Source organism: Drosophila novamexicana, unplaced genomic scaffold, assembly GCF_003285875.2.
Source record: "Drosophila novamexicana strain 15010-1031.04,08,12 unplaced genomic scaffold, DnovRS2.1 tig00000817-arrow-arrow-pilon, whole genome shotgun sequence".
Classification (NCBI taxonomy): Eukaryota; Metazoa; Arthropoda; class Insecta; order Diptera; family Drosophilidae; genus Drosophila; species Drosophila novamexicana.
The window spans coordinates 577,804-604,300 of record NW_020824827.1 but is presented as its reverse complement, the minus strand read 5'-3'; the positions used below and the strand labels follow the sequence as shown (position 1 = coordinate 604,300).

The 26,497-nt window shown below is 40.8% G+C and overlaps 6 protein-coding genes across 9 annotated transcripts; 5 read left to right on the top strand and 1 right to left on the bottom strand.

Annotated features, from left to right (window-relative positions):
- The first annotated feature begins 589 nt into the window (after positions 1 to 589).
- On the top strand, positions 590 to 1,342 carry LOC115763987 (protein D2). Its single transcript, XM_030706800.1, has 2 exons — positions 590 to 774; positions 832 to 1,342. The coding sequence occupies exons 1-2, from the start codon at positions 616 to 618 to the stop codon at positions 1,327 to 1,329; spliced, it is 657 nt and encodes a 218-aa protein (XP_030562660.1). The 5' UTR covers positions 590 to 615; the 3' UTR covers positions 1,330 to 1,342.
- Positions 1,343 to 1,471: 129 nt separating this feature from the next.
- On the top strand, positions 1,472 to 2,390 carry LOC115763990 (protein D2). The gene is made up of 2 exons (XM_030706806.1): positions 1,472 to 1,597; positions 1,654 to 2,390. The coding sequence occupies exons 1-2, from the start codon at positions 1,517 to 1,519 to the stop codon at positions 2,131 to 2,133; spliced, it is 561 nt and encodes a 186-aa protein (XP_030562666.1). The 5' UTR covers positions 1,472 to 1,516; the 3' UTR covers positions 2,134 to 2,390.
- Positions 2,330 to 3,617, top strand: LOC115763989 (protein D2). Of its 4 annotated transcripts, none has more exons than XM_030706802.1 (3): positions 2,330 to 2,387; positions 2,818 to 2,951; positions 3,018 to 3,617. In XM_030706802.1, exons 2-3 carry the CDS (start codon positions 2,826 to 2,828, stop codon positions 3,495 to 3,497), a joined length of 606 nt encoding a protein of 201 aa, XP_030562662.1. In that variant the 5' UTR covers positions 2,330 to 2,387; positions 2,818 to 2,825; the 3' UTR covers positions 3,498 to 3,617. The 4 variants fall into 4 exon arrangements, with proteins under 4 accessions (XP_030562662.1, XP_030562664.1, XP_030562663.1 ...); XM_030706804.1 differs by having other exon boundaries at positions 2,367 to 2,387; positions 2,822 to 2,951; XM_030706803.1 differs by having other exon boundaries at positions 2,377 to 2,428.
- Positions 3,515 to 4,161, bottom strand: LOC115763991 (probable small nuclear ribonucleoprotein Sm D2). Its single transcript, XM_030706807.1, has 2 exons — positions 4,041 to 4,161; positions 3,515 to 3,926 (listed from the first exon to the last, which is right to left on the bottom strand). Coding segments are annotated over exons 1-2 (360 nt in total). The 5' UTR covers positions 4,043 to 4,161; the 3' UTR covers positions 3,515 to 3,568.
- Positions 4,162 to 4,253: 92 nt separating this feature from the next.
- On the top strand, positions 4,254 to 5,836 carry LOC115763986 (tRNA:m(4)X modification enzyme TRM13 homolog). The gene has a single exon (XM_030706799.1). The coding sequence runs from the start codon at positions 4,499 to 4,501 to the stop codon at positions 5,807 to 5,809; it is 1,311 nt and encodes a 436-aa protein (XP_030562659.1). The 5' UTR covers positions 4,254 to 4,498; the 3' UTR covers positions 5,810 to 5,836.
- A 317-nt stretch (positions 5,837 to 6,153) lies between these two features.
- LOC115764053 (vesicle-fusing ATPase 2) lies at positions 6,154 to 8,795 on the top strand. Its single transcript, XM_030706900.1, has 2 exons — positions 6,154 to 6,316; positions 6,459 to 8,795. Exons 1-2 carry the CDS (start codon positions 6,207 to 6,209, stop codon positions 8,599 to 8,601), a joined length of 2,253 nt encoding a protein of 750 aa, XP_030562760.1. The 5' UTR covers positions 6,154 to 6,206; the 3' UTR covers positions 8,602 to 8,795.
- The last annotated feature ends 17,702 nt before the right edge of the window (positions 8,796 to 26,497 follow it).

Below are 26,497 nucleotides of genomic sequence, written 5' to 3'. Positions count from 1 at the left end.
TTATAAATACTTTGTTTTCTTATTCTTTTACTTTAGGGGAATAGGGAAAAGTATCCAAACAGTGAAATATGTGAAATCTCTTTATGCAAAGCGAAAACTCTTATAAGTTGCGAGCTATGGTACAAATAAATCTGATCTTCTCGTTGATATTCAAAATTCGTTCAAAATGTGTGAACTTTCAATAAAATATACTGATAAATGTATATAAATATAACATAAAATCAAAATGAACTTGATTTGCGCAGGCAATAATTGGATCTGCATTCCAAATTTAAAGCCTTTAGTTATTTTGGGATAAGAGACGTCGTGTTGCACTTGCAAGAACCGTAAGACCCACTTAAGTCCATTCTCAATGGGTGTAGGGTACAAGAAAATGATGCAATTATTCAATGGAAGGGTAACAACAGTCTTCTTATCCAGTCAGACGTATTAACCATGGCTTTAAAGAGCAACAGCTGTTTTAACAAAGCCCAAGTTTTAGCGGGCGAGTTGGCAAACTGGCCACCAGACCTAGACCCAGACAGCCGGTTTTTTCAGCACAACAGCAATCTGGCTTGGTGCCTACTTAAGTGGCTTTTAAGAGCAGAGCAACACAGTCTTGACGCTGCAACCGCCATGTGGACCAAGTGCAGTCGTTTGCTGTGCCTCTGCCTGTGCGTGGGCCAGTGCCTGCTGGTCATTGGCAATCCGTCGGAAACGAATGTGAGCAAGTTCCTCAGGCACTTGGACGTTATACCCGATCTTATAGATGTGGGACCCCAAGAGTTTCTCAATGTAAGATTAGCCCAAATGAAATGAACTCTCGCTAATCTCTAACCCTCTTGTGACCAGGTCACCTACATGGGCAACATACGTGCCGATCGCGGGGTCGAGCTGCAGCCGCTGCAGGTGCGGGATGAGCCGACGGTCCAGTGGATCGCCGGCAAGGATGATTACTATACGCTGCTGATGACCGATCCGGATGTGCCAGAGAAAATGTATCCGCAGCTCAAGGAGTATCTGCACTGGCTGGTCGTCAATATACCTGGCGGCCAAATGTCGCTCGGTGATGTCCGTGTTGGTTATGTGGGCGCCACGCCCCCCAAAGGCAGTGGGCTACATCGTTACGTGTTTCTGCTGTACAAGCAGCCGGATTATCTAAACTTCGACATCGAACATGTGCCCAAGCACAGCGAGAGCAGCCGCATCAAATTCAGTACCCGACAATTTGTGCGCAAGTATAATCTAGGCTTCCCCCTGGCTGGCAATTTCTTTACCAGCGAGTGGAGCAAAGATGTGCCGAGCTTGCACAAGGCCTTCCAGACCAATGGAGAGACGTTGTCGTTTTAGGTAATCAGCAATGCCCCAGCTCTTGGCCGGTTTTGTTGGATTGCCCAAGATGCGCATAAATTAAGCTAAAGCTAAGCTGCGATATCAGCTTATTGTCAAATCGTACACTGTAAATAAATTGTCACAAACATATGGCCTGACAGTTCTATCGAAATCGAATTTTTCACTTGGAATATTCAACTCAACTATGGCTGAGGCCGTCGAGTCCTTTGCCAAGCACAAGATTGTGCCCGATGTGGTGCAGGTGGCGCCCATGAAACTGCTCAAGGTAGGCTGACCCGATTCCTGGCCACAAAAACTGACCACCTGCTGGCTGCCTTTTAGGTGACCTATGCGGGCGGCCTGGACGTGAACAATGGCAACGAACTGACGCCCACCCAGGTGAAGAGCGCCCCACAGCTGGAGTGGTCCACCGAACCGGATGCCCTCTATACGGTGCTGCTCACCGATCCGGATGCGCCCAGCCGCAAGGAGCCCAAGTTTCGTGAATGGCATCATTGGCTGGTCGTCAATGTGCCCGGCACACAGATCGACAAAGGCGAAGTGCTCAGCGCCTATGTGGGCTCCGGGCCGCCACAGGGCACCGGACTGCATCGCTATGTCTTTCTGATCTTCAAGCAGCCGCAGAAGCTGTCCTGCAATGAGCCGCGCATACCCAAGACGAGCGGCGACAAGCGCGGCAAATTTAATACCATCAAATTTGCCAGCAAATACCAGCTGGGCAATCCCATTGCCGGCAATTTCTACCAGGCACAGTGGGACAATTATGTGCCCAAGTTGTACAAACAGCTGTCGGGCAAATGATATTATTATATGCTCTTCTGTTTTTTGCTTGTGCTAAATGAGCAAGTGCATACGTTAATTAACATAACAAATTTGCGTGCATTCAAATATGTGTCATTAAATAGATTTCCCGGAACGTTCGGCCCCAGCTAACAGCTGCCAGCGCCAGCGATTTATAAGCCCAGATTCAAGTCAAACGAGTTTCAGTTGTTCGCAGAGCGCGTCGACGAGCAGGTCATATTTCAGCCTGGACTCTATTTGTATACACAAAACGGGTATATTCGTTCTGTCCAACTGTTTGTCTGTCTGTGTGAATGTAAGCTCTTGTCGTCGCTTTTCACGTTACAAACTTCACTTTGTTCAAATATTCGTTCATTGTGTACAAATTATGTGACTACGCCCACTGACAAAATTGTGTGTACATATATTTTGTACGGTTTTCGAGAGGATTACGCATTAGCTGCTCTAAAGAGCAAGCTATAAGTACGGGAGTAGGTGTCTCTCAACCCACATGGAGCTCGTGACAAATGGCCAAAGTTTGTATCTTATACTACGAACTACGGATAAATAGCTCCACAGTTCGGATATAGCCTGCCTTGAGCTGTTATTGAACATTGCGCAGTCAGCTTTGTCAGACTGCAACATTGCCAGTTGTTAACTTTAATTAAATTAGTTTCGCTTTTTTTACGCTCCATTTTGGTTTAGCTAGAAAAATGTTGCGGCTTGCTGTGGCAATTGCCAGCATTCTGGCCGTGCACAGCTCTACGGTGAACGATGCATTCAATTGGCACAAGGTGGTGCCGGATGTGATACCGGAGCCACCGCCCTATTTGCTTAAGGTGCGCCAACAAAACGCAATAAAGGGTGTACAACTTAAACAAAGGCCTAAAACTTACCGTTTGCAGGTCAGCTACGATAATCGTCTGTCGGTTAAGGATGGGGACATAGTTACACCCACACAGGTTATGCATAAGCCCGTGGTGGAGTGGATGGCCGAGCCGGATACATACTACACGCTTATGATGGTCGATCCGGATGCGCCCAGCCGTTCTGAGCCCAGGCTGCGCGAATTCAAGCACTGGCTGGTAATCAATATACCCGGCAACGATGTGGACAAGGGGGATGCGCTCGCCGATTATGTGGGCTCGGGTCCGCCAAAGGATACGGGACTGCATCGATATGTATTTCTGGTATTCAAGCAGCCGAAAAAGCTGAACATCAGCGGATCGCGCGTTAGCAACAAATCACGTCGCGGCCGGACCAAATTCCATGCCTACAAATTTGCGGCGCATCATCATCTGGGCGATCCCGTGGCTGGGACCTTCTATCAGGCGGAATACGACGACTATGTGCCCATTTTGCACAGTCAGCTGAAGAACAACTGAATGCCGTGACAGCAACGTTTGTTTAATATGAATTGGTTTTATTGTTTATTATTATGAGTTTCTGCTGCCGTCTATTTGCCCGCCGCCGTGGCAAGTGGATTGCGCAGCACCAAAATAACAGAATCACCGCGCAGAAACATTTTCGATATGAAGCGATCTTTGTTAACGGGTTTCACCTTCTTTTTGCCCTTGCCCGTGCGCGGCAGCTCCGTCCACATCTCCTTCACATTCTCCAAAACCATGTTGCAATGGCGATCGAAGGCTTTGACGCGGCCGAGCAACTTTTTGTTGTTGCGGCAATTGATGAGTACCTGTGTGTTGTTTTTAACCGACTGTGTCAGCACCGAGAGTGGTCCGGTGTTGAACTCCTCCTCCTCCTGGCGGGCCAGCTCCTCCGGCGTCAGTTCGGATTTCGGTTTAACGAGAGCCCTGCGAAAAATTGCAGTTCAAGTTTTGTTTGGTACAACAACAACAAGAACAACGGGACATGTCGGCCGCACATGTTGCCGCTGCTTTGCAGGCGCTTTGCGCAATGAAACTTACATGTTGGTGGGTTTATGGCAGCTTATTTGTTACAAATGCGAATCGTGTCTAAACAATTTATGCAGTAAATTAATATTATTGACCAAAACGTTTGCGCCTCGCGGCTTCTTTTCCGTGCTTAAAAAATGCTATATTAACTATCGATTGCCACTATCGATAAGCGCACAAATCTCACTGACGCGCATTAAAGCGTTGCCACCTGGCACGAAATGCAGCCATTTCGAATTCTGTTGTTCGATTAACATCGTTTAAAGGTGCAAAAACACTTGTAACAATATACAAAGTCTAAAGTAGCCGCACTTACCAGTCTAAAATGTTTCCAAAACAAGTAATTCGCTGCATTGCTCAGCTGTCTTCCCATACGTGTTGTGGTACTTTAACGCTTATCACATACGGTCACACTGCACTCACCATTTGTTATTGTCTGCTTAAATCGAGGTAAGCTTTTGGCGGATGGCATGGCAGAGGCAAGCGCCGCTAAGAAGCCCAAGATGACCACAGATGAAGAGCCAGCCATCAACTGCGCCCACTGGGTGCAGCGCAAGAAACGCTACTGCAAAATGACACCGAACAAGGGCAGTTTATTTTGTGGAGCACACGAGCCGCCAACAGAGCCAAGCGCAAAGAACGCGGACACGGAGCGCATACCCTGTCCACTAGATCCCAAGCATACGGTCTTCAAACGCAAGCTAGCCAAACATTTAAGCATATGCAATGCCCGCGATCAAGTCAGCACATTGCCCTATTTACACAAAAATATCAATGCTGGCGAGGAACTGGAGCCTGGCAGGCAGCAGGAGCTGAGCGACTACGAGAAGCTGAAACTGCACGAGCTGGAGGATGCAGAGTTCTATGCCGTCATAGAGAAAGTGCAGCAGCTCTACGAAACACACATAGCCGGCAACATTGAGCAGCTGCAGCTGCAGCATGCAACGCTGGAGGAGCCGCTCAGCCACAGCGAGTTTGGCCCGGAGACGCGCAAGCACCTGGTGCAAACATCTGCCTTGCTGGGCATACTGGAGCAGGATAAGCAGTTGAGCGACAACACCAGCTATATTGAATTCGGAGCTGGCAAGGGCCAGCTGGCGTTCTATCTGGCGACGGCGCTCGACACGCAACAGTTGGCCAACTCACAGCTGGTGCTGGTGGATCGCCTCTCGCTGCGCCACAAGAAGGACAACAAGCTGGCCAACAAGCAGCTGGTGCAACGCATACGCGCCGATATTGCAGACCTCAAGCTGTCGCAGCTGCCGGAGCTGCAACGCACCCAGCGCAATGTGGCGCTATCGAAGCATCTGTGTGGCGCCGCAACGGATCTGACCCTGCGCTGCGTGCTAGGCGACGCAGCGTGCACCACGAACTACATATTGATTGCCCTGTGCTGCCATCATCGTTGCTCGTGGCGCTCCTACGTGGGCAAGCAGTGGCTGCAGGCGGCGGGCGTCACACCGCGCGAGTTTGTTATCATCACCAAGATGGTTAGCTGGGCCGTGTGTGGCAGCGGCATGAGTCGCGAGCGTCGCAAGGCCCTGGCGGAGGCCACGCGGGCAGAACAGCCGCCACAGGAGCCCACTCAGAGATTGGGCCGCGAACAGCGCGAACTGATTGGCTATCAGTGCAAGCGCATCCTGGACCACGGACGACTGGAGCACCTGCGGGCGAATGGCTACCAAGCGTCGCTCAAGTTCTACGTGCCGCGCGATGTTACCTTGGAGAATGTGGTGCTCTTGGCCAAACGCGACAACATTAAGTGCAATAAAGCCTCATGATAATCTATTACTAGATTTGAAAAATCAACAAATCAAGAACTGGTTGCTTATTCAATTAAAGTTCCTTTATTATTATAAGAATCAAGTACTTAATTGCTTAACCTAAAACAAGCATAAATTAAGTACTTCACCTTTTAAGTATTCCCGTGAGGGCGGCAAACTAATTTTTGTTTAATTTTATTGCGCTAATCTGCACAATGCCGGAAAAATACGAATCAGCTGTTTTTGCTTCCAATCAAACGGTCTTCCAGTGTATACACAATTATTGTTTTTTTCTTAGCCAGGGCTGCACAACAGTGCGAACAGCTGTTGGTGAGTCAGTATTTGGAAAACAATTTCGCCCCGTTAATATTGAATTGCGCTAGAAAATTAATTGTAATCAATTTGTGCTGCGAAAATGGCTAACGAAATGGCGCACAAAATGAAGGCCATCAAATGCCCCACAGACGAACTATCGAAGACCAACAAGGCGATCGTTAATATCGCCGATTTCACCGAGGAAGTAAAGTCAGTTTCTGTTTCTGTTTCTGTTTTTGTTTGTTCAGTTTTGCTTTATTTCTGTGCGTGCAAAATGACGCCAGCTCAATGTATGTGGGCGTCTCCTTTGGAGTGAGAGTAATTCTTTTGTGTTTCGCTGATTCACTGACAGATATGTGGACATCTCGCCAGGACCTGGACAGCATTATATATTTGCGCTGGAGAAGATTGTCGATCTGCCACGTGGACATGTGGGTTTCTCACTGGTGCACCGCAAATGGGCCTCGCTCTCCATTAACCAGGAGATCGATGTGCGTCCATATCGCTTCGATGCCAGCTCCGACATTGTTACGTCCGTTTCCTTTGAGACGGACTTTCTGCAAAAGAAGATCAACACCCAGGAGCCCTACGATTCGGATGAAATGGCCAAGGAGTTCATCATGAAGTTTGCCGGCATGGCCCTGACGGTAGGCCAGACACTGGTCTTTGAATTCAAGGACATGAAATTGCTTGGTTTGGCTGTAAAGACGCTCGAAGCCGTCGATCCCAGAACTGTTGGTGACGGCAAGGAGCCAAAGACGCGCAACGTCCGCTTTGGCCGTGTCCTGGGCAACACTGTGGTGCAATTCGAGAAGGCCGAGAACTCTGTGCTGAATCTGACGGGCAGATCCAAAGGTAAAATTGTGCGACAGTCTATCATAAATCCGGACTGGGACTTTGGCAAAATGGGCATTGGCGGCCTGGACAATGAATTCAATGCCATCTTTAGACGTGCCTTCGCCTCGCGCGTCTTTCCGCCCGAGCTGGTCGAGCAGTTGGGCATCAAGCATGTGAAGGGCATATTACTCTACGGACCGCCTGGCACGGGCAAAACTTTGATGGCCCGACAGATTGGAACCATGCTGAATGCGCGTGAGCCCAAGATTGTGAACGGACCGCAGATCCTAGACAAATATGTGGGCGAATCAGAGGCCAACATACGCCGTCTGTTCGCCGATGCCGAGGAGGAGGAGAAGCGTCTCGGGCCGAACAGCGGACTGCACATTGTCATCTTCGATGAGATCGACGCCATTTGCAAGGCGCGCGGCTCTGTGGCGGGCAACAGTGGCGTCCACGACACCGTGGTCAATCAGCTGCTGGCCAAGATTGATGGCGTGGAGCAGCTGAACAACATACTGGTCATTGGCATGACCAATCGCAGGGATATGATCGATGAGGCGCTGCTTCGACCCGGCCGCCTTGAGGTTCAAATGGAAATCAGTCTGCCCGATGAGAAGGGACGCGTTCAGATTCTCGACATACACACGAAACGTATGCGCGAATTCAATAAGATTGCCAGCGATGTGGATAATAAGGAGATTGCGGCATGCACCAAGAACTTCAGCGGCGCCGAGCTGGAGGGTCTGGTGCGTGCCGCCCAGTCCACGGCCATGAATCGTCTGATCAAGGCCGATGCCAAGGTTCATGTGGATCCCGAAGCCATGGAAAAGTTGAAGGTCACACGCTCCGACTTTATGCATGCCTTGGAAAATGATATAAAGCCCGCATTCGGTGCGGCACAGGAAATGATCGAGAATATGCTCGCGCGTGGCGTCATCCACTGGGGCCAGCCGGTGACCAGCGTGCTGGAGGATGGCATGCTATACGTGCAGCAAGCGAAGGCCACAGAAAGCTCAGGTCTGGTCTCGGTGCTCATTGAGGGTGCGCCCAACTCCGGCAAATCGGCGCTGGCCGCCAATCTGGCCAAGATGAGCAACTTTCCCTTTGTCAAGGTGTGCTCGCCCGAGGATATGGTGGGCTTCACCGAGTCCGCCAAGTGCTTGCACATACGCAAGATATTCGATGATGCCTACCGCTCCACGCTCAGTTGCATTGTGGTGGACAATGTGGAGCGTCTGCTGGACTATGGACCCATTGGACCGCGCTACTCCAACCTGACGCTGCAGGCATTGCTTGTGCTGCTCAAGAAACAGCCACCGAAGGGCCGCAAGCTGCTCGTCCTGTGCACCTCCAGCCGGCGTCAGGTGCTCGAGGAAATGGAAATGCTCTCAGCATTCACCTCCGTCCTGCATGTATCCAATCTGTCCAGTCCCGATCATGTGCTCACCGTGCTGGAAGACTCGGATCTGTTCAGCCCCGAAGAGTTGCAAGTAATTGCTAGAAAAATTAGCGGCAAGCGTGTCTGGATTGGCATCAAGAAGCTGCTGGCATTAATTGACATGGTGCGGCAATCGGAGCCGGAATATCGGGTTATCAAGTTCCTTACCAAAATGGAGGAGGAGGGCGGCCTGGAGATGATGGCGAGACCGCAGTAGCTACCGCCCGTACTGGAACTGAAAATGTCAGTCGTGGAGCTCAACGATGCTTTCTGAAGCGTGTCCAACGAATTAGCTCGAATAGAGATTTGTAATACATTTTATAACGCAACCGACCACAAAACCAGAGCTAGAAACAAACACAGAGCCGACCAATTATGTGAATTAAACAACAACAAAAAAAAAACAAAAAAGAATAGAAAACAAAGTTTATTAACATTCCGCACAGAACCCAACGACTAGTCCCCTTGAGCCTTGCCGAATCCTTGTCAAATCCTTGGCATATTCCTGACTAACAGATAGTTAAATAGTTAATACGGAACCCTTCCATATGTATTTATATATACGATATTCGTTGGAAACCTCTATTGATGTCTATTTGTTTGTTAAATATTTACATTTTTTTTTTTTTGTCTATGTAAGCACAAAATAATAGTTCCAGGGACCGTAACAATTGCGTCAAATTATTTATTATCAGAGATGACGAAAGAATTAAACATAATTTGCCAATTTGTGAAATATAATTAGAGTATAAAAATAATTTAAATTTCTAATTTTAATTATACATTGCCTAATACTAATTTTAATATATGAAAATTGTAATTAGATATCTATATTTATTTGCAACCTTTCGGTCCCTGCCGCCTAGGGATTGTTATCCCTATATGCCTCGCTGTTAAGTTCAAAGTGTAAAGGATTAATATATTATACACAAACTATTTGATGGAAGCAAACATTATTGAAAGACAACTTATAATCAATTTATATTAATGTTTAATTGTCTATTTATGTATATTGAATGTATTTGGACTGTAATTTGGAGAGATTTCTCACATTTTATATAAGCACATCGACTCCTTTGGTCGTCTTGATAAAGCGCCGCCACAGCATGCTGCGGCCATTTTGGGTACTAACCGATTTACACTGCACAAAAGTAGACTATGAAAATCGGAATCTCAATTGGAAATTGGAGACATGCCAAATATGTTCCAGAGATTGTAATTCCATATTGAAGCGTTAAATAGGGCGTAGAAAAACGCAAGTATTTTTTTTTTTTTTTTTGAAATGTATTCTAAACGTTTTTGAGTGCAGCGAAGACGAAAACAAGAATAATGCATACTTGTGTGGGAAAAAAGAAAGAAAGAATGAAATAAATGCCAGATTATTGAATTAAAATAAAAATATAACAAAATTGCATAAAAATAAAAAATTACAGAAAATAAGTATCGAATTTGTTAAGTACAGTGAGATCTCCATCAACGAGAGCTTAAGTTGAGAATATTCTTAGTTCCTGTATTTTTCTTGACATCCTTCCTGTTAAAAAGACGCGGACAAAGAGAGCTTTCACCGAATATGGTTTCCGTAAGCGAGAGTCGAAACATTGCATTTAAATTATGTAGCTTAGAAAATAATGTTACAGAAAATAAATTCAAAAACGATGCAAACTTTGTGAAAATGTATTTACATGTTATTATAAACTAAAGCATAATAAACAGCATGTATTATGTGTGAGAATATTTATTTTGCGTCAACAAAATTGTAATGCTATATAAATCATAACATCGGACTAACGAGTGAAAGGTCGCCGATTCAAATCCCGCAAACAAATGTTATTGCTTAAAATGATTCATTTGACCCGAACAACGCCGGGTAATTCATCTAGTCTGTTGTAAATGCATTAAAGAACGTCTTGACATTCTTGAACTTGACTCGGGCGCCAATCATGTGGAGCAACAAATCAGAGCCAAATTGCGCAGACCCCATTTCCAGACGTCCAACTCGATCAGCTGTTGGGGAGACGCCATCGTGGGGCGACCATCGACCAGCGACAAGCTGACCCGCCACATTGGCCACTGACCAGACCGATCAGAGCCGGCCAGCTATGTAGTATGTAATTTGAATAAATGATTTATAATGTAAACATTTTAACGGGCCACCGAGTCGTATACGTAATATATGTAGATTTCTTATTTATGTATTGTAATTGATATATGTCGCTAATTGCGCGCGACGCCCATTTGACGCGCACATATGTAGCTCCATTGGCTCGGATTGGATCGGGCTGGTGAGCGCCAGCTTATCTAAGGAATCCTTGTTGTTCTTGTGGCTCCGGCGCGACAGAGTGCCAGCTGCAAGCTGCATATGGTGCTTATTAACTAATTAAAACTGCATATTTTCCGAGATGCAAAATTAATTCCTATAGAATGGCACAATTAGGCATTCGACGTGCATAAGATCAGGTAATTGCTCCCCCCTCCCTACCCCCGCTCGGTGCAGGCAACCGTGTCACGTTGACGCACGGCCAAAAAGCTAAGCCCCCAACTTCCACCCAAATATCTGGAAGTCCGGCATTCATCAAGGTGCCGCGTCATCGGGCAGCGTGCGCGCACGTATGCAAATCTTCATGACGAAAGTCCAGTCGGACAAAGTTCAGTGACCGCAGATACCTCCCCAGCTCCCCACCTCCCCACCTCCCCACCTCCCACCTCCCACCACCCAAAAAAAAAGCATAAAAAAAAAATTGAACGTCAAGTGATACCAAAATGAAATTTTCATTCAAGCGCTGCGTCGCCTCTTTAAAAATAAAATGCGAAACTTTTACAAAAGTCGAAGTTTTGTTTTTGTTTTGTACCCATTGAAAAGGTGTTAAGACGGGTATGATGGTTTGCTCGAAAAGCATGCAACAAGCAAAAGTCACCTTTAGCTAGATTTATTTATATATATTATCGATCAGAGCAATAAGCTGAATCGATCTGATGCGACCTGAAATATTTTATAAATATTCTCCCATATTATACGCAGCAAGAGTTTAGCTTTCTTTCGATATCGTCTCCCAATTTAATATCGATATATATATACATTTTGAGAAATGTTTTTTATAGCATAAATAGCATATAAGAGTAACAGAGCCTCCCATAGTAAACTAGGTTAAAATAATTTTAAATACCTCTACCCCTTCCCCCACAAAAAGAAAGGTTCCAATCTCTTTGACAACAACTTGGTATCTGCTAGTCGGGCACTCTTCACTAGAGCACTTTTACTTGTTTTTACTAATTGAAGGCGAGGGGGTGGTGCTCGCACTTGTCTGCTAAAGCTGCAGCCAAAGCTACCAAAGCCGCCCCCCCCCCCACCACCCCCTCGCAGTCACGCCCCCTCGCAACACTCTGAAACCGGCTGCGCTTATTGTTGTTGTTGTTGTTGTTGTTGTTGCTGTTAAAAGCTCAAATGCCGGCAGCAAAGGTTCGATTTCACTTTCGCACGCTGTCGCTGACGTCGCGAGTTGCTGGCGCTACAGCCGGCTGGAGGGTGGCGGGCGCGGGGGCGGGTGCTGACTGTTGGAGGGGGGGGGGGGGGGGCATCGCCGTGTAACAGGGGCAAATGCGCTGGGGTCTGGGTCTGTCTGGGGTTCAGGTTTGCGAGCCGGCCTCTGTCTGCTCTCACTGCTTTCTTTCAAATAGAGCTCGCAGCATCCGATTTATGGCTCTCCCTCTCTCTCTCTCTCTCTCTCTCTCTCCTCCTCTGTCTGACCGGATCTGCAGCACTTTGTCAGGAACCGGCTAATTGCGCACCAGGCCAGAAGAAGGAACAAAAGTCAAATACTTTTTACTCAAATAAAGCAAGAAATTGTTTAAACAGAGAAAAGTGTTCCTATATTAATAACCCTTTTCCTGGCTCGCAAAATTATTAAATAGTCTAAGAAACTTTTTACTTAGTTTAAAAAGGTTTTTATTTATATTTTTTCAAGTAAACTTTTAAGTTTTTCAAGCTTGTTTTTTATTAATTATTTATTTTATTCGTATTTATCATTATTATTATTATTCCTCTGTCAAAATATTGACCTGAGCATAAGGTTCCACGTTTAATATGCTTATTTAAAGTATATAAATTCTTATAATAAGCATATTGTTCTTAATTTTAAATAATGAACCTAATATAGCCACTTCTCACATTTCTCTCTGACTAATTTTTGGACTCAAGAGCCAAACTCTCCCATGTTCCCGTAAAGGCTATATTTAGAGTTATCTGGCTAAAATTACAGCTTTTTAGCTGGCATGCACAGGTATGTGTGTGTGTGTGCGTGTGTGTGTGTGTGTGTGTGTGTAGCTATATATAATGTCTAAATAAAAGCAAACATCATGCAAAATCTTCCTGCATTACACAAACGCGGAAGATTTTCTTGCTTTAATACTTGTACTCGCACATTTCATGGATTTTCCAGTGCTGACTGCATTTTCATGCCATTTCCATGTATGTATCTGTGTATCTATGTATCTGTATCTATGTATCTGTGTATCTGTGTGTGAGCATGTGAAACTAACAGTTAAATTAGCAGTTGCATTTTTTTCTGTTTTTTTTTTTTTTTTTTTTTTTTTTTGCATGGCGCTTCACGGCTCTGACGCTACAATTTTACAGTGCGGCCCGAAACTTTGTTTTCTTCATTTTGTTGTTGTTGTTTTTTGTTTTGTTTTCTGCAATTTATAATTAAGTTGCAATTTGGCATGCGAGCCAAGAAGTTGACGGCAGTGCCGGGTCCCAAAACTATTCATGGTATGTCTGAAATTTTCTTGGAACTTGCATGCGTATTAGTCATCAAATTGATATGGATAAAGTATTAAAAATAATTGCATTATATTATTTCGTTTATAGAAGAACAAAAAAAAAAATACCATGACTTAACCCTTTGCTGGTGCCAATATTGAATAAACTTTAAGTTGTGCGAGAAAAAAATATTTAAACAGAGCACGAAAATAAACTTATTTTATTTATAACCAAAAACAATTTTTTTACAATTTTTTTTCATAAATATTATATTTATTTAAAAACAATAATATTATTATAGTTTTTCATTTAATTCAACTCTCATGGGTTAAACCTATTTTATGTGCATTTGTGGCACAACCCACAAGTTTACAAAAACTTAAAAAGCAAAAAAAAAAAAAAAACATCACCAAATCGTCTCAGAATCAGGCAAAACAAATCAAAACTCTGCCAACTTGAGGTGAGGTAAAAAAAAATCATCGAATGCGGGAACTGCAAAGCAATCCGTGGAAATGTTTGCCGCACGCGATCGAGACATTCGCATTTCATTTCGATTCATTGATACACTCGCCACGGCAACAGCAGAACTTGGAGCAGCAGCAGCAGCAGCAAAAACTCTCGGTGCCAAATTAAATAATACGAGCTCCCTGTTCCTTGTTATTATTATATTGTATTCCACCCTTTTAGTTTTTTGCGTGCGGTGCGTCGTATTTTTTCTCAGTTTGCATACCCTAAACGCATTGAAGGTAGGCTAAAAGGGTATGCTGGCTTTGGGCACGTGTATGTAACAGAAAGTAAGAGGTACAGGGATTCCATAGGGACATATATATATTCTTGACCAGGACAGTCTGTATAAATGCTTCGATCTCAGAAACGTAAAACTAAGATTACTTAAATTTAAAATAAATGTTATTCTATAGACAGGATGAGTTTATCATTTATTTTTACATATATCCTTCCATAAAATCATTAAATATTCATTTTGAGACATGATTTTAAAAGCTAAGCTCGAAGATTTATTGGATATATTTCCAATATTTCCAATATTTCCAGAAATACTTAAAGTTATACCCAACTTTGGTATATGCTCATTTTTGTTTGCTCTATTTAAGTCCTGAAAATTTCATAAAGATCGGACTATAAACACTCGAGTTACTACAGGTTGCAATTTTCAAATATAGATTGGGTTCAAGGAAAGAAAAAGAAAATCCTCAGCATAAAGTGCGTAAAGATTGACAAAACATAAATCATATAAGAAACAACAACAAAATGTTTAAAAGGAAACTAGTTCATTAGCAACAACTTTTGGCATTGAAAGTTAGGGTATCTGCTAGGCGACTAACTCAATGAAACCCATTTTTTTGTGTGTGTGTGCCATATTCTTAGGAATTCCTTGGCACAATCCAAACCAGTCGCAAGATCAATCAGTGTGCCATCAGCGCTTGTGATCTTGATCTGCGACTGCGTCACTCGCTCTCACTCTCCCCCTCTCTCTCTCTTTTTCGCACCCTCTCTCTTTCTCGCTCGCTCGCTCGTGGCGTGTTGACTTCTGGCAGCGCGTCGTAGTTCACTTTCTTTTGAATCCGTATCCTCGACAGCTGTGGGCTGGGGCGGCACGTGTCTAGCGCTTCGGCTTTCTTCACTTTCCCGGTCTACTCGGATTACCTAGCCGCAACCCTTTGCGAATGGGTTCACCTGGCCACGCCCACAAGCCATTAGGGCGCACACTTACAGCAGGCGGATATTGAATACGATGTCTTTCACTTCCTTTGACGCAATTTGCGTCGTTTTTTTTTTTTTTTTGTAGATCGAATGTGACTCTCAATTCGGAACGGAGACGACATCTGTGTTCATTGCGTTTCACTTTTCATCAAACTTATTAATTTGTTTGATCATAATTAAAGCGAATTTGATATTTCCGGTTGGTTCAATGAACCCAATGGCCAGAATCCTTGAACTTCTTTCTGGTCAGACAATATAAATATTTTTGTATACTCGTATTGCCAATAATCTATTTGAAACAAAGAACGACGAGCGCCCTTCTTGGCGGCACCCTCACAAAATTATTGACCACAGCCACAAGAAATGAAAAAACCGCCAGTCAAAAATAAAATGTGAAAAAAAAATCAACTTAAAACAGAAACTGTCCGATTTGTGAGCGCAGTCTGAGTCTGTCTCCTTAAATGCTACCTAAATATTTCTGTTAGAAAGAAAAAGGACTTCTTCTCGATGTGGCTTTTTTTTGCGGCTGCTGCCACATATTTCATTCTAATCAACGTGCTGCCCAAAACATATACTTAATTCCCTTATGATATTTCGGCCTGAACGCTTCGTTTTGCTACGAAAATTGCATTTAAACGCTTATTATGCGCTTTTTATTTGCAACCCATACTTAGGCAACGCCCCGTTTCGGGCCAAGTCATGCAAACACAATATATCATAGCGCAATACAGAGGCATGAGTACTACATCTATCCAAAGCTAGGAAGCTGAAACTCTTTTAGTTGTGGGTGCAAGTGGCCGCTAGGATGCTGAGTGGAACTGAAAAGTTCCACCCACAAGTGTGGAAAACGCACGGAAATCAGTTACACCCATTTATTTTCATTTTATTCATTTTAATAATGTTTCAGGCTTTTCGAAAAACTACTTTTCCTGAGTGTTAAACAATCACAAAAAGAGGTTACATATCATACATATATTACATATATTAAAATGATGTGGAAAAGGCTAATTTCACCCACAAGCGTGAAATAATCGCGAGAAATAATTGAATACGGTTTTTTTTGTTTACCATTGGCATTTAACTCATTTTAAGATTCTTTGTAAGAATTCATTTAAATGACATTTCACACTTTTCGCAAAATCCACCACTCCTGAGCGGAAAATGGAACTTCCAGCAGCTAGTGTGGAAATCGCAGAAAAATATGATTGGAATTTTTTATTAACATCTGAGCATTATTTTCTTCATTCAAAGATATTTCTACAGATTCAATTGACATGTGTTTTAAAATATAATTTGAGACGTGAAGTTCCAGATAGTAGGAGTTTAGTTAAATCACCCACGGACGGGAAATAGGTGGGAAAAATGAATATCCACTAGGTTTTATATATCTATATATTTATATACAAGTCTTATATACTTGTTTCTTGTATACTGTTTCTATGGCATAGCGGCTGGGCGTCTGGCTTCCTGCTTTAATTAAATTAAATCGTAATATCGTTAGCAAATAAAATAAATTGTTTTCAATTACATAAATGACATGACAAGGCGCTGGTGCTTGACCTCTTTCAATGTGACATTCTTCGCGTTGATTACGTTGAACTTCGGGCTGGAGCAACAACGGCAACTGCAAAGGGCAACAACAGTTGTCAGATAATGCCAATAACATCTGTATATAAACACATACTTACACATATAAGTATATACGCACATACATACAGGCATACTCATACTGGCCATGCGCCCATTGCACTTAATCAAAAAATACGACAAAATCAAAAGTAAACAAAACTGCAGCACAGAACTGACTTAATCGCAAGTCGACAACAACAACAACAACAACAACAACAGCAGTAACAACAACAACATCGAAAATGTCGGGTGCATTGAACACATGAGCTGGCAACAAAGCAGAAATGTAAATCCCATACATATAAATACACATACACACACACATGCACACATATGCACACACACTTACATGCATATATGCATCTTTATATATGCACTTACACACGCGCAAATGCACCGCAAAAATAGTTGCCAACAGCTGTAAATATTTTAAATTTAAAACAACAACAAACATTAAGCCAGATAAACAAAAAAGAGGCAAGAAAATCAAAAAAATATATATATATATAAATAAAATTTCCACAAGGCGCTGCTTAAATACTCTTCGTATACTTGATGAAATAATTTGCATGCATTTATTTAGCGGAAACAACTCATTGAATTACATTAATATCTATTTATTAATATTCATATTAAACGGGGTATTTACGATAGTTGCTAGCTAGCTAGCTAGGCTTCTAGTTATTCGATTGATTGATTTTGCCAGCTCCTACTTCTGCTGCTTTGAAAGCATGTGCAATTGTTGCATATTAGAGTGCGGCCACACTGCCGCTGTTACTGTTACACACTCTGTTAACAAAAACTGCACATAACATTTGTCATAGCATAAAAAAAAACAAACAGACAAACGTTAGCTTAACAGACCTTTCTATGCGATTCTCACAGCAATATGAATATGTTGCTCGTTAGCAGAGCTAGCAAGTTTGAAGCTTTATAAGTTTATTGTTTATTGTTATAATTGTTAGGTTTTGGCTATTTACTAATTATTATAGAAGATCATATGACAATATGCACGAAAATAGCCCAGCATCTGGCTATTTATTCAGCTATTATAAGCTGAGAAAACAACATATCCCAAGAAAAGCAACTATCAAAGCTAGATAAGATTGCCAAAAAGCATGTTCTGGCTTTCTTACGCACTCGCTCTGGAAGAAAGTGCACGAATTGTGATCCTAAATGTTAACGTGGAAAAGACGCAACTTCCACTTAGAAAGTTTAAAAACAGCTTCACAGAGAATGAGGCGCTACCATTCTTTTAAATAATAGTTAACAGGATTATAATAGAATAAACAAAGTGCCATTATCATAAAAGCTACAATTAACACTCCATCAAATATGTGGCGGATCCATTTATCTCTAGCTTTATTGACACTCAAGCTTATTAAAATATTGCTTTTCGAATAAAGCGCCTGCTTTTAATATAGAACACTTTCACGGCTGTAATCACCCTCACACACACCTCAAATCGGAGCTTAGAACACACAATTAACACGATTCAAAGGCATTTGCATAATACAATTTTAATTTTAAAACAATTTGAAGAATTAAATAATCGTCTACTAAACGCGAGCACCCGCTGTCGCCGGCTTTGCCGCTACTCATCTAATGCGAGTGGTTGACCTTGATGTATTGTTCAAAGTTTATTGTCCTTTCAATAGAACACGCTAAATAAAGACACATTTAGCTGGCGAGTGCATATGTTTTATATAAATATATAACAATTTCTGTATATCGTATATGTTTCATCATAAACGTGCATATTTAATTTTTTCCATACCCTGTGATCACAAACTTATTTCAACAGGGTATTATCAGGTTGTGCATGCTCATCAAATAGACAGAAAACAGTAGCTCATATTTGCGTGACAAGTCAAGAGAAAAAGTACATACAATTTGGTGTCTACCAGATGAAGAAAATCTCTTGTTCTTGAACCATCATCTTTAGAAATATCGACAGGATTTTCGATACAGCTCATTATATCCAAATTTATTTGAGGCATACCAAGTTATTGTGATTTATATAATGGAATAAAGTCTATGTGGTATATATATAGTATATTTTTTAAATATCAGGTCAAACTGATCCCATATAAAGCAACACATCTACATTTCCATATACTTGATACGATCTCAAATATGCGTGAATCAAGTTCTGGACGTTTTACTAACATTATCTTTAGCTATATATCATAGCTATTTATGATCTTGATATCTCCAAGCCTTGCAAATTTCAGGAGAATCAAATTAGAAATAGCTAAATTATGGAAACACGAAAAGTTTTAGTTCGGATCAGTGAGATATAGCTCGTAGAGGGTAGCTGGCAGCTGTGCACTCCCCACTAACTAGATCATGCCTGCTTGCTTTATGTACTGCACTAAATAACGCAGCGACGAACTAGTTTCGGAACTGATTCCCGATGCCGAAAATAAAGTGCATATAAAATTAAGTTTTCATATATGTGTATATATATATATATATATATCGACTATATACGGTCGCCTCCAGATGATGCTGTTGGGCTGTTGTCCCAGCATCCGCGTCAGCAGATGCTGACGTTGATTCGATACGATCTGCAACTGTTGGTTGACAGCGTAGAGGTGCGGTTAGGATGGTGGGAGGGGGCGGGCATTGGCTTTATGCAAATTAAACAAGTTTATTGCCAAAATAATAGCCGAGTTGTGTGAGTTGTGGCCAAAAATGCCGCTGCTGCTGCCTCTGCTGGTACCTCTGCTATATTTGCTTTTAATTATTGTTTATTTGCATTTATCCACAGGCATTTGTCAGCTTACATGGGCTTCACTGTAGTCTGCAGCTGGCTTTTCTTATAGTTTAGTTTTTAGTTTATTTTCCAAAATGTTGCGGCTTTTGGGACCTTTCCGCGGCCCCAAACAGTTTTGCTCACTCGGCCAGCATTTGATTAGATAAATTGTTGTTAATTTGTTTGACTTTGAACTTGATTTAAAGCTTGTTTGTTGTCTGAAACGGCAATGCATAGACGACGCCCATAAATCTATGGAGGTGTCTATCGTCCAGATAATGGCTGATGCACTATGCGTTAAACTATATATGCATAAGTTGTGGAATCTGGGACTAAGTCAGGCAGGGGAAGCTCGCTGAAAATAATGTTCGATTCCAGTTGTAGAGCAAATATGATTAACTGGTAGCAATACTTAACAAAAAAGCCTAAAAAATTATTTAAAAAACAAAAATATTATTTAAACAAATTTAACCTTCATTTCTTTATTTTTACATAAGAAAACTGGATTCGAACCGGCGACCTCTCGCTTGTGAGTCTGACGCTCAGACACCTATGAAATACTTGAAATAGTGTTATTAGCACTTATATAGTTTTCATTGCTTTGTCTTGCAATACTAATATTTTCCTTGCAAAAGGCACCTCATTAAGAATGGAAAATAGCAGTCCGGCAGTCAATTAGATATTTAGATATTGGCTAATTAAATTTCCCTGATCTCAACTCTCCCCTTGTCCAAGCCCATTCATAGAAACCAGAGCACTTCATGTTCATGACTAAGGTCAGATTCATAAACAAACCGCATAAACAAGACCCAATTTAGCAGAGCAACACACAAATTGCCGCAATGGCAAAAAAAAAAAAACAAATAAAACAAAATCAAATCAAATGAAATTCGCAAAAGAAATGGAATTGAATCGTTTTTGTGCACACACTTAGCATCGAAGTACTACGTACACGACGAGGCCGCCAAATGTGGTTTTGGGTGTCCGTATCTCTCCCGCCCAGCCCCAGGTGACAAACATCCATTGTCGCAGCTCGTATCTCGTATCAAGTGCACAGATGATGATAAGTCGAGCCAAGCCAAGTCGGATCGAGTCGAGTCGAGTCGAGTCGAGTCCATTTTCAAGGGTTTGCCTTGTCTGGCGTGTCGCATTTGCAGTTTCGCATTGAACTTGAGCGGGGGTAGGGGCGTTGCATGGGCGGGGCAGGGGCCGTTACGAATGCAATCAGGTGCAGCCAATTGTTGCCGGATCTTTGGTTGCAAAGCATAAGCTCGTTAATCAAGTGATGCCAGATGATATCACCGCGTCTTACAATTAGAACGATGCGTTTTCACTTTTCACCCGATCTGCAGATATACATATATAGAGTATATATCAACATCCGGCTAACTGTTGACAGCTGAAAATCGTGATATTTGATGTTTATACTCTGGTGGTATCTTTGATATGGCACATGGCACACGGCATGTCCAATGTTCGAGCCATCATGTTGCCACGTTAACGCCCGTAAAATGTTGTTCATTATGATCGAGCGAGTGGACCGCGAGGGCCTGCTACGATCTATGTACTCTTTAAAATATGCATCGAAACTGTCAGGCATCGAGTACAATACACACTCCCCAACAACAACAACAACAAACGACAATGTGGCTCAATCGTATTAAAGCCATGGCACACAGCAGGTTGACCATGAGAACATGTTATTAAATTACTATAATAATGTATTAAGTATGTAAGAATGTTACAAATGTTAATATGTAGTAATAATTGTAATCGCTTTTGTTGTTGTTGCTATTTTTCTTGTTACATAAATTCAGCATTCGATCGAGTTCGCGTTCGAGATCTTAAGCTGGAACAGCTTCCGTTCTGTTCTACGCACTCTCCGAGGTATCAAAGTCTGAGCCCATTTGACATTCTCATATGCTACGAATGTGTTCAATAATCAATTTGTGTAATCTAGTATATAAGTATGTGTCGCATATATGCATGTGTCGCATTTATGGGTAACTCCATTTGCGTCAGACGCAGCTTAGCTGGATGGGCATTGGATTTGGGGCCGTGTCTGGGCTGAGCTGGGCTGAGCTGGGCTGCGCTAAATTGAGAACAGGTCGCACTGGCTCCAAATTTAAAAAGTGTGCCGACTAAATGAGGGGCACAAATGCGGGGGTACTTGTTGCCGAGCAGTTGACTGGTTTTTGAGCACTTTAATGCCGCTTTCAGCCAACTGCAAGTGCGTCAAGAGGACGCCAATTGATTAAAAATAAATAAATATTAATAGCAGCTCATTCCATTTAATTAAGTACCGATCTTATTACTCTCTGTTTGAGCCATACTTTCATTTATAGTACGCGTATCTCTCTATATAAATATATTCCAGAACAAATTTAAATAATTATTTATATATTTTATTTTTCCATTAATTTGTATTGTATTACTTTTCTTAATGATTTGTTATTGCTTTTGTCCCTATTTAACTTCATTATATTTGCATGCTATTAACTTTGATTCTTTATATAATATATTTTAATCTTTAATACATTTTTTATTTATTTTCTAATTGAATTGTTATTTATTATAATTTGTTTCGTGAATTTATTGATATTTATTTATTTGTATTTTATTTACTTTAAGTTTCTTTTATGTAATTTATCCTTAATTAATTAAATTTACTTTAGTCAAGTTTTTTTTTATTATTTTTATATATTATATAATTTACTTTAATTATCGTTTATTTAAATAACCTTTATTTACTTAACTTTAATTTTTTCTATATTTAATTTACTAAACTAGTTCAAATTTGAATTTCTTTCTAATTTCATAATTTTATTTGTATTTGTTGTTATATATTTATATTTGATTAAATATTTATAATTGCATTGAAATCCTTCCAAAAAAATCCCTTTATATATATATATATATATATATATATATATATATATATATATATATAGTGCATATAGTATGCATAATCCAATCAAATCAATATGCTAATTATTTCATAATTTGCTGTTGTTTTTTTTAAGACTATTTTTGCGGCTTTTTGTGTTATGCAATCAATTTGTTTATTTAATCATTTCAAATTTAATGCGTTTTGTGTTTTTGTACACATGCAGCCAGGCACCATCAGGCATTATTCCAGTTCTCATGTTCTCGGTTCTTAACCAAAATAAAAAAGTAAGAGGTTCTAGGCGGGAGCTCCCGACTAGGGGATACCCTGAACGCTCTTCTTCCAACATCAAATGAATATATATATTCTATTTTGGAAGCTATATGTCAAGTTTGGTGACTCTAGCTCTTATTATTTACCAAAATTGCCCAAAATTGCGATATCGATATCGATTTTTACCGATTACTTGGAAACGGAGTAAGTTATCGATTATCGGAAACAAACTCGATCTGCGCAGGCACTATGAGCACCTACATCTACATTTCGAGTCTTTAGCTCTTATAGGTTCTGAGATCCTTGCGTTCATACATACGGACGGATGGACGGACGGACGGACGGACGGACGGACGGACGGACATGGCTAGATCGATTTTTAATGGGTTCAGGGTATATTTCAGTTAATCACAACGAGTTTAACATGTAAATACTAGATATATATGTGTATGCTCAATAATTTTTAATTAATTGACGTCGCTTTTAGTGTGTGGCAAAAATACTTCAATTTATAGCTACAAATACCGAAAATATTTCCACGGGGCGGGGCGAGTCGACTTTGATATCTAAATTAGCATTTGGCTTTTGTGGCTGATCTTTTTTCATTCTTTCTTTTTTTTTTTTTTTTGTATTTTTGTAGTGTCTGCTCGATTGATTATTTACACAAGTGCTTTAAGGAAAACGTGGGAAATACACTATTCGCAGATGCCCAGTTTTTTTTCATCTATTTATATCTATAAAAAAAAAAACATAAAATTTCAATTTCAGTTTTTATAGCATATTTTTTCTTAATTTTCTATAATTTTTCTATACAAAACATAAAAAGTATTTTGAAATATTAATTAACAAAAGCATAATTTTTTTTTCTAAATAATTCAAATTTTTATATGTTATAACATAAAACCTTCAAAATATTTTTTAATAACTTAAACAATTGTTTATATACATAATTTCTTTCTTTAAGAAATATACTAATTACGTTAAGATTATGCAAAACGCTTTTTGAAACAATATTTTAATTGATTCTAAAAATTTGTTTCATTTTGAAATTTTTCCATTCGATACAAATTGTTTTTTCATCTCGAAATCTTTGAAATTCCACTCAATAAAAATTGTTTATTTATTTGTTTTTTAATTTTTCTCTTTATATTAATAATTTATATATGTTAATGGTTGACTTGTTTTATTTAATGTTAAAATTGCAAATATAACTTTGCAAGATGATCGCGTTCCTTAGAAATTTTTGAACAATTTTCTACATTAAACTTACAGACCTTACAACTAAAATTATTCTAAATAATCCATAAGATATTAAAATATGTCAAAAAGTATTAAAACCTTTCCTAATTAGGGTTATCTTTGAAGTTCTTCTGTGTGTCACAAACTATTGTTTGTCATCCGATAAGAAACCCTTACTCACGTTCTGTTTAGCTGCCGCTCGTAACAAACGTTCGTTTTGGTCTAATATACCCCGTTGCATGTCGGCTGAGCATATGAAAAAGTATGCTAACTACACACTTGGGTGTCTGCAACGTTGTTGGCGCTGTGTGTTGGGTCTGCGCCAAGTCTTTGGGCATTTTCATTAAACATTTATAAGCAAATTATGTCAATTTGTTGGTAAACACAAGCTCGTCGTACGATCGCCGTAAATCAATGCAAATCGATTTTCGAATCGAAACTCAAAATCGATCCACCAAAAGATATACAATTGCACTTTAGTTTAGTTTCGAGCTGACTTTTTGTGTTGCATTTGCATTTGCTGCCCCAGCTCAATTACAGACTCATGAGCAACATGCGGAAGTTGTCATTTGTGTAAGTTGCAGTTGCTGTTGTTATACACGAACCCATTGAAAATTAATCAAAAGGGGTATTATGGTTTTGTGCAAGCGTTTGTGACAGGCAGAAGAAAGCATCGTCGAGTCCAGACGAGGAGTTGGATCGCCTCGTCTGTGTCTCAGGTCATATCGGAAAATAAAGTAGCTACAAACTTGGAATAAGAAATATATATTCTCGCTTACCCATAACAAGCTTATTATATAGATAATATAGCTAAATATTTATTTTTAAGCATTCTTGTGTAACCATAACTCAAAATATGTTAAAAGCTGAACTTGGTATATGGGGCATATTTGCTAGAAAAACTCATTTTCCAAGGCAGAACTTTGGGATGCACATACAGTATGCTGACTTCTTTAAGTATTGCAAATTTCATACAGATCGGACTATAAGCACCGAAGTTATTTGAGAATGCATTCCTCCATAGTGTGGAGCAAAGGCAAGAAGACCTGCCACGCAGGTTAGGTTAGAGTCAGGGTATGTCCCAGTTGGCTTCTTGCGATTGAGCGCAAGCTGCAGGAGTTTTGTTTGTTGGTTTTTGCCTTTTTCTATTTCGGATTTAGCCGTTCGCCGAGCTGGCCAAAAAGGGCGTGTTAGCCGGGGCAGCCCCGTAGTAAGTTAATTTGATTTATAGCGCTGCGACGCCCAATGCCGCTTTTAATCTGCGTAATGCTTCCTGTTCTCTCTCCCTCTCCCTCTCCCTCTTCCTCTCCCCCTCTCTCTCTCTCTCTCTCTCTCTCGCTCCCGCTCTCTCTATGACTGACCGTCTGTGACAAGCCCCGGCTTCAGATCGATCTCATTGAGCCACGTCTATCACAGCGTCTGACATTTGATATTGAACTTGGGCTCCGACTCGCACTTAGCTCCAGCTCTGACTTTGACTTTGGCGTCTAGCATTAAATATTATGTAGTTGTATTCTAATTGAATGTTTATTTATTTATTTTATTATTTATGTTGTCATCGAGTCGCTTATCGTAGGTGGAGTTGTTGCTCTTGTCTGGCGCATTTTTTGCATTAAACGTGTTTCTGCAATTTGTTTACAATTTAAACGTAAATGTTGCTGTCTTTGATTGCGAAACATGCGCAATTGTGTATTTTTCTTTTCATTATTCAAAATGGCTAATACGGTCACAATGGTTTTGAGTAAATTTATGTAACAGGCAGAAGGATGCATCTCCGATCCCATTAAGTACTTATATTCCCGGTCAGCATCAATAGCCGAATCGATCTGGCCAAGTCCATCTGTCTCTCCTTCTGTCCCCCGCCGTCTGTCCGTCCGTATGCATAAATTTGTTGATTTCAGAGTCTATAAGAGCTAAGGATTTGAATGATTTTGAATGTAGATCCTCCTATTGTGCCCGCAGTACGAGCTTGCTTCCGATGTAGCCTATAGAGTTCGAGCCGCGATCAGTTTTCACTAAGCCAAATCTTAGGAGACTCTTAACTATTTTTATCAAAGTTCTTGCTGTAAGTGAATTTTGTGTTTTTTGCTGATTCATATTTAAAATAATTTCTATAAATTAGCATATTGAACATCTTTATTTATCTGTTTAAAAATCTATAAACTTAGTTATTCATTTCTTATCGCTAAAATTGTTTTAAAATGTGAACATCTTAATTAGTTTGATCGGTAAAACAAAATAATTAAATTGTTAATTTACTGGAAACTATCAGAGGAAACTAGAGTAAGAAGCTTTGAATCTATTTTTTTAAACAAATTTTAGCATTTGCTGCCGATTTACATAAAACAAGAAAGATGTTCTAGTCGGGAGGTCCCGACTAGAGGATACCCTGAACCCTCTTCTTCCAACATCAAATGCAAATATATATTCTATTTTAGAATCTATATGTCAGGTTTGGCGACCCTAGCTCTTATTATTTACCAAAATTGCCCAAAAAACAGGATATCGAAATCGGTTTTTATCGATTGCTTGGAAACGGAGTAAGTTATCGATTATCGGAAACAAACTCGATCTGCGCAGGCACTATGAGCACCTACATCTACATTTTAAGTCTTTAGCTCTTAGAGGTTCAGAGATCCTTGCGTTCATACATACGGACGGACGGACGGACGGACGGATGGACATGGCTAGATCGACTCGGCTATTGATGCTGATCAAGAATATATATACCTTATGGGGTCGGAGATGCTTCCTTCTGCCTGTTACAAACATTTGGATTATGCACAAATACAATATACCCATATACCCATTTTTAATGGGTTCAGGGTATAATTAAAGACGTGTTTCTC

What these genes read in the sequence shown, in the direction of transcription:
- LOC115763987 (XM_030706800.1), top strand. Translation starts at nt 616, where the DNA reads ATGTGGACCAAGTGCAGTCGTTTGCTGTGCCTCTGCCTGTGCGTGGGC. An exon ending in GACCCCAAGAGTTTCTCAAT is followed by an intron (nt 775 to 831) that starts GTAAGATTAGCC and finishes TCTTGTGACCAG; the next exon opens with GTCACCTACATGGGCAACAT.
- LOC115763990 (XM_030706806.1), top strand. Translation starts at nt 1,517, where the DNA reads ATGGCTGAGGCCGTCGAGTCCTTTGCCAAGCACAAGATTGTGCCCGAT. An exon ending in CGCCCATGAAACTGCTCAAG is followed by an intron (nt 1,598 to 1,653) that starts GTAGGCTGACCC and finishes GCTGCCTTTTAG; the next exon opens with GTGACCTATGCGGGCGGCCT.
- LOC115763989 (XM_030706801.1), top strand. Translation starts at nt 2,624, where the DNA reads ATGGAGCTCGTGACAAATGGCCAAA. An exon ending in GCTCGTGACAAATGGCCAAA is followed by an intron (nt 2,649 to 2,817) that starts GTTTGTATCTTA and finishes ATTTTGGTTTAG; the next exon opens with CTAGAAAAATGTTGCGGCTT. An exon ending in CACCGCCCTATTTGCTTAAG is followed by an intron (nt 2,952 to 3,017) that starts GTGCGCCAACAA and finishes TACCGTTTGCAG; the next exon opens with GTCAGCTACGATAATCGTCT.
- LOC115763986 (XM_030706799.1), top strand. Translation starts at nt 4,499, where the DNA reads ATGGCAGAGGCAAGCGCCGCTAAGAAGCCCAAGATGACCACAGATGAA.
- LOC115764053 (XM_030706900.1), top strand. Translation starts at nt 6,207, where the DNA reads ATGGCTAACGAAATGGCGCACAAAATGAAGGCCATCAAATGCCCCACA. An exon ending in GATTTCACCGAGGAAGTAAA is followed by an intron (nt 6,317 to 6,458) that starts GTCAGTTTCTGT and finishes ATTCACTGACAG; the next exon opens with ATATGTGGACATCTCGCCAG.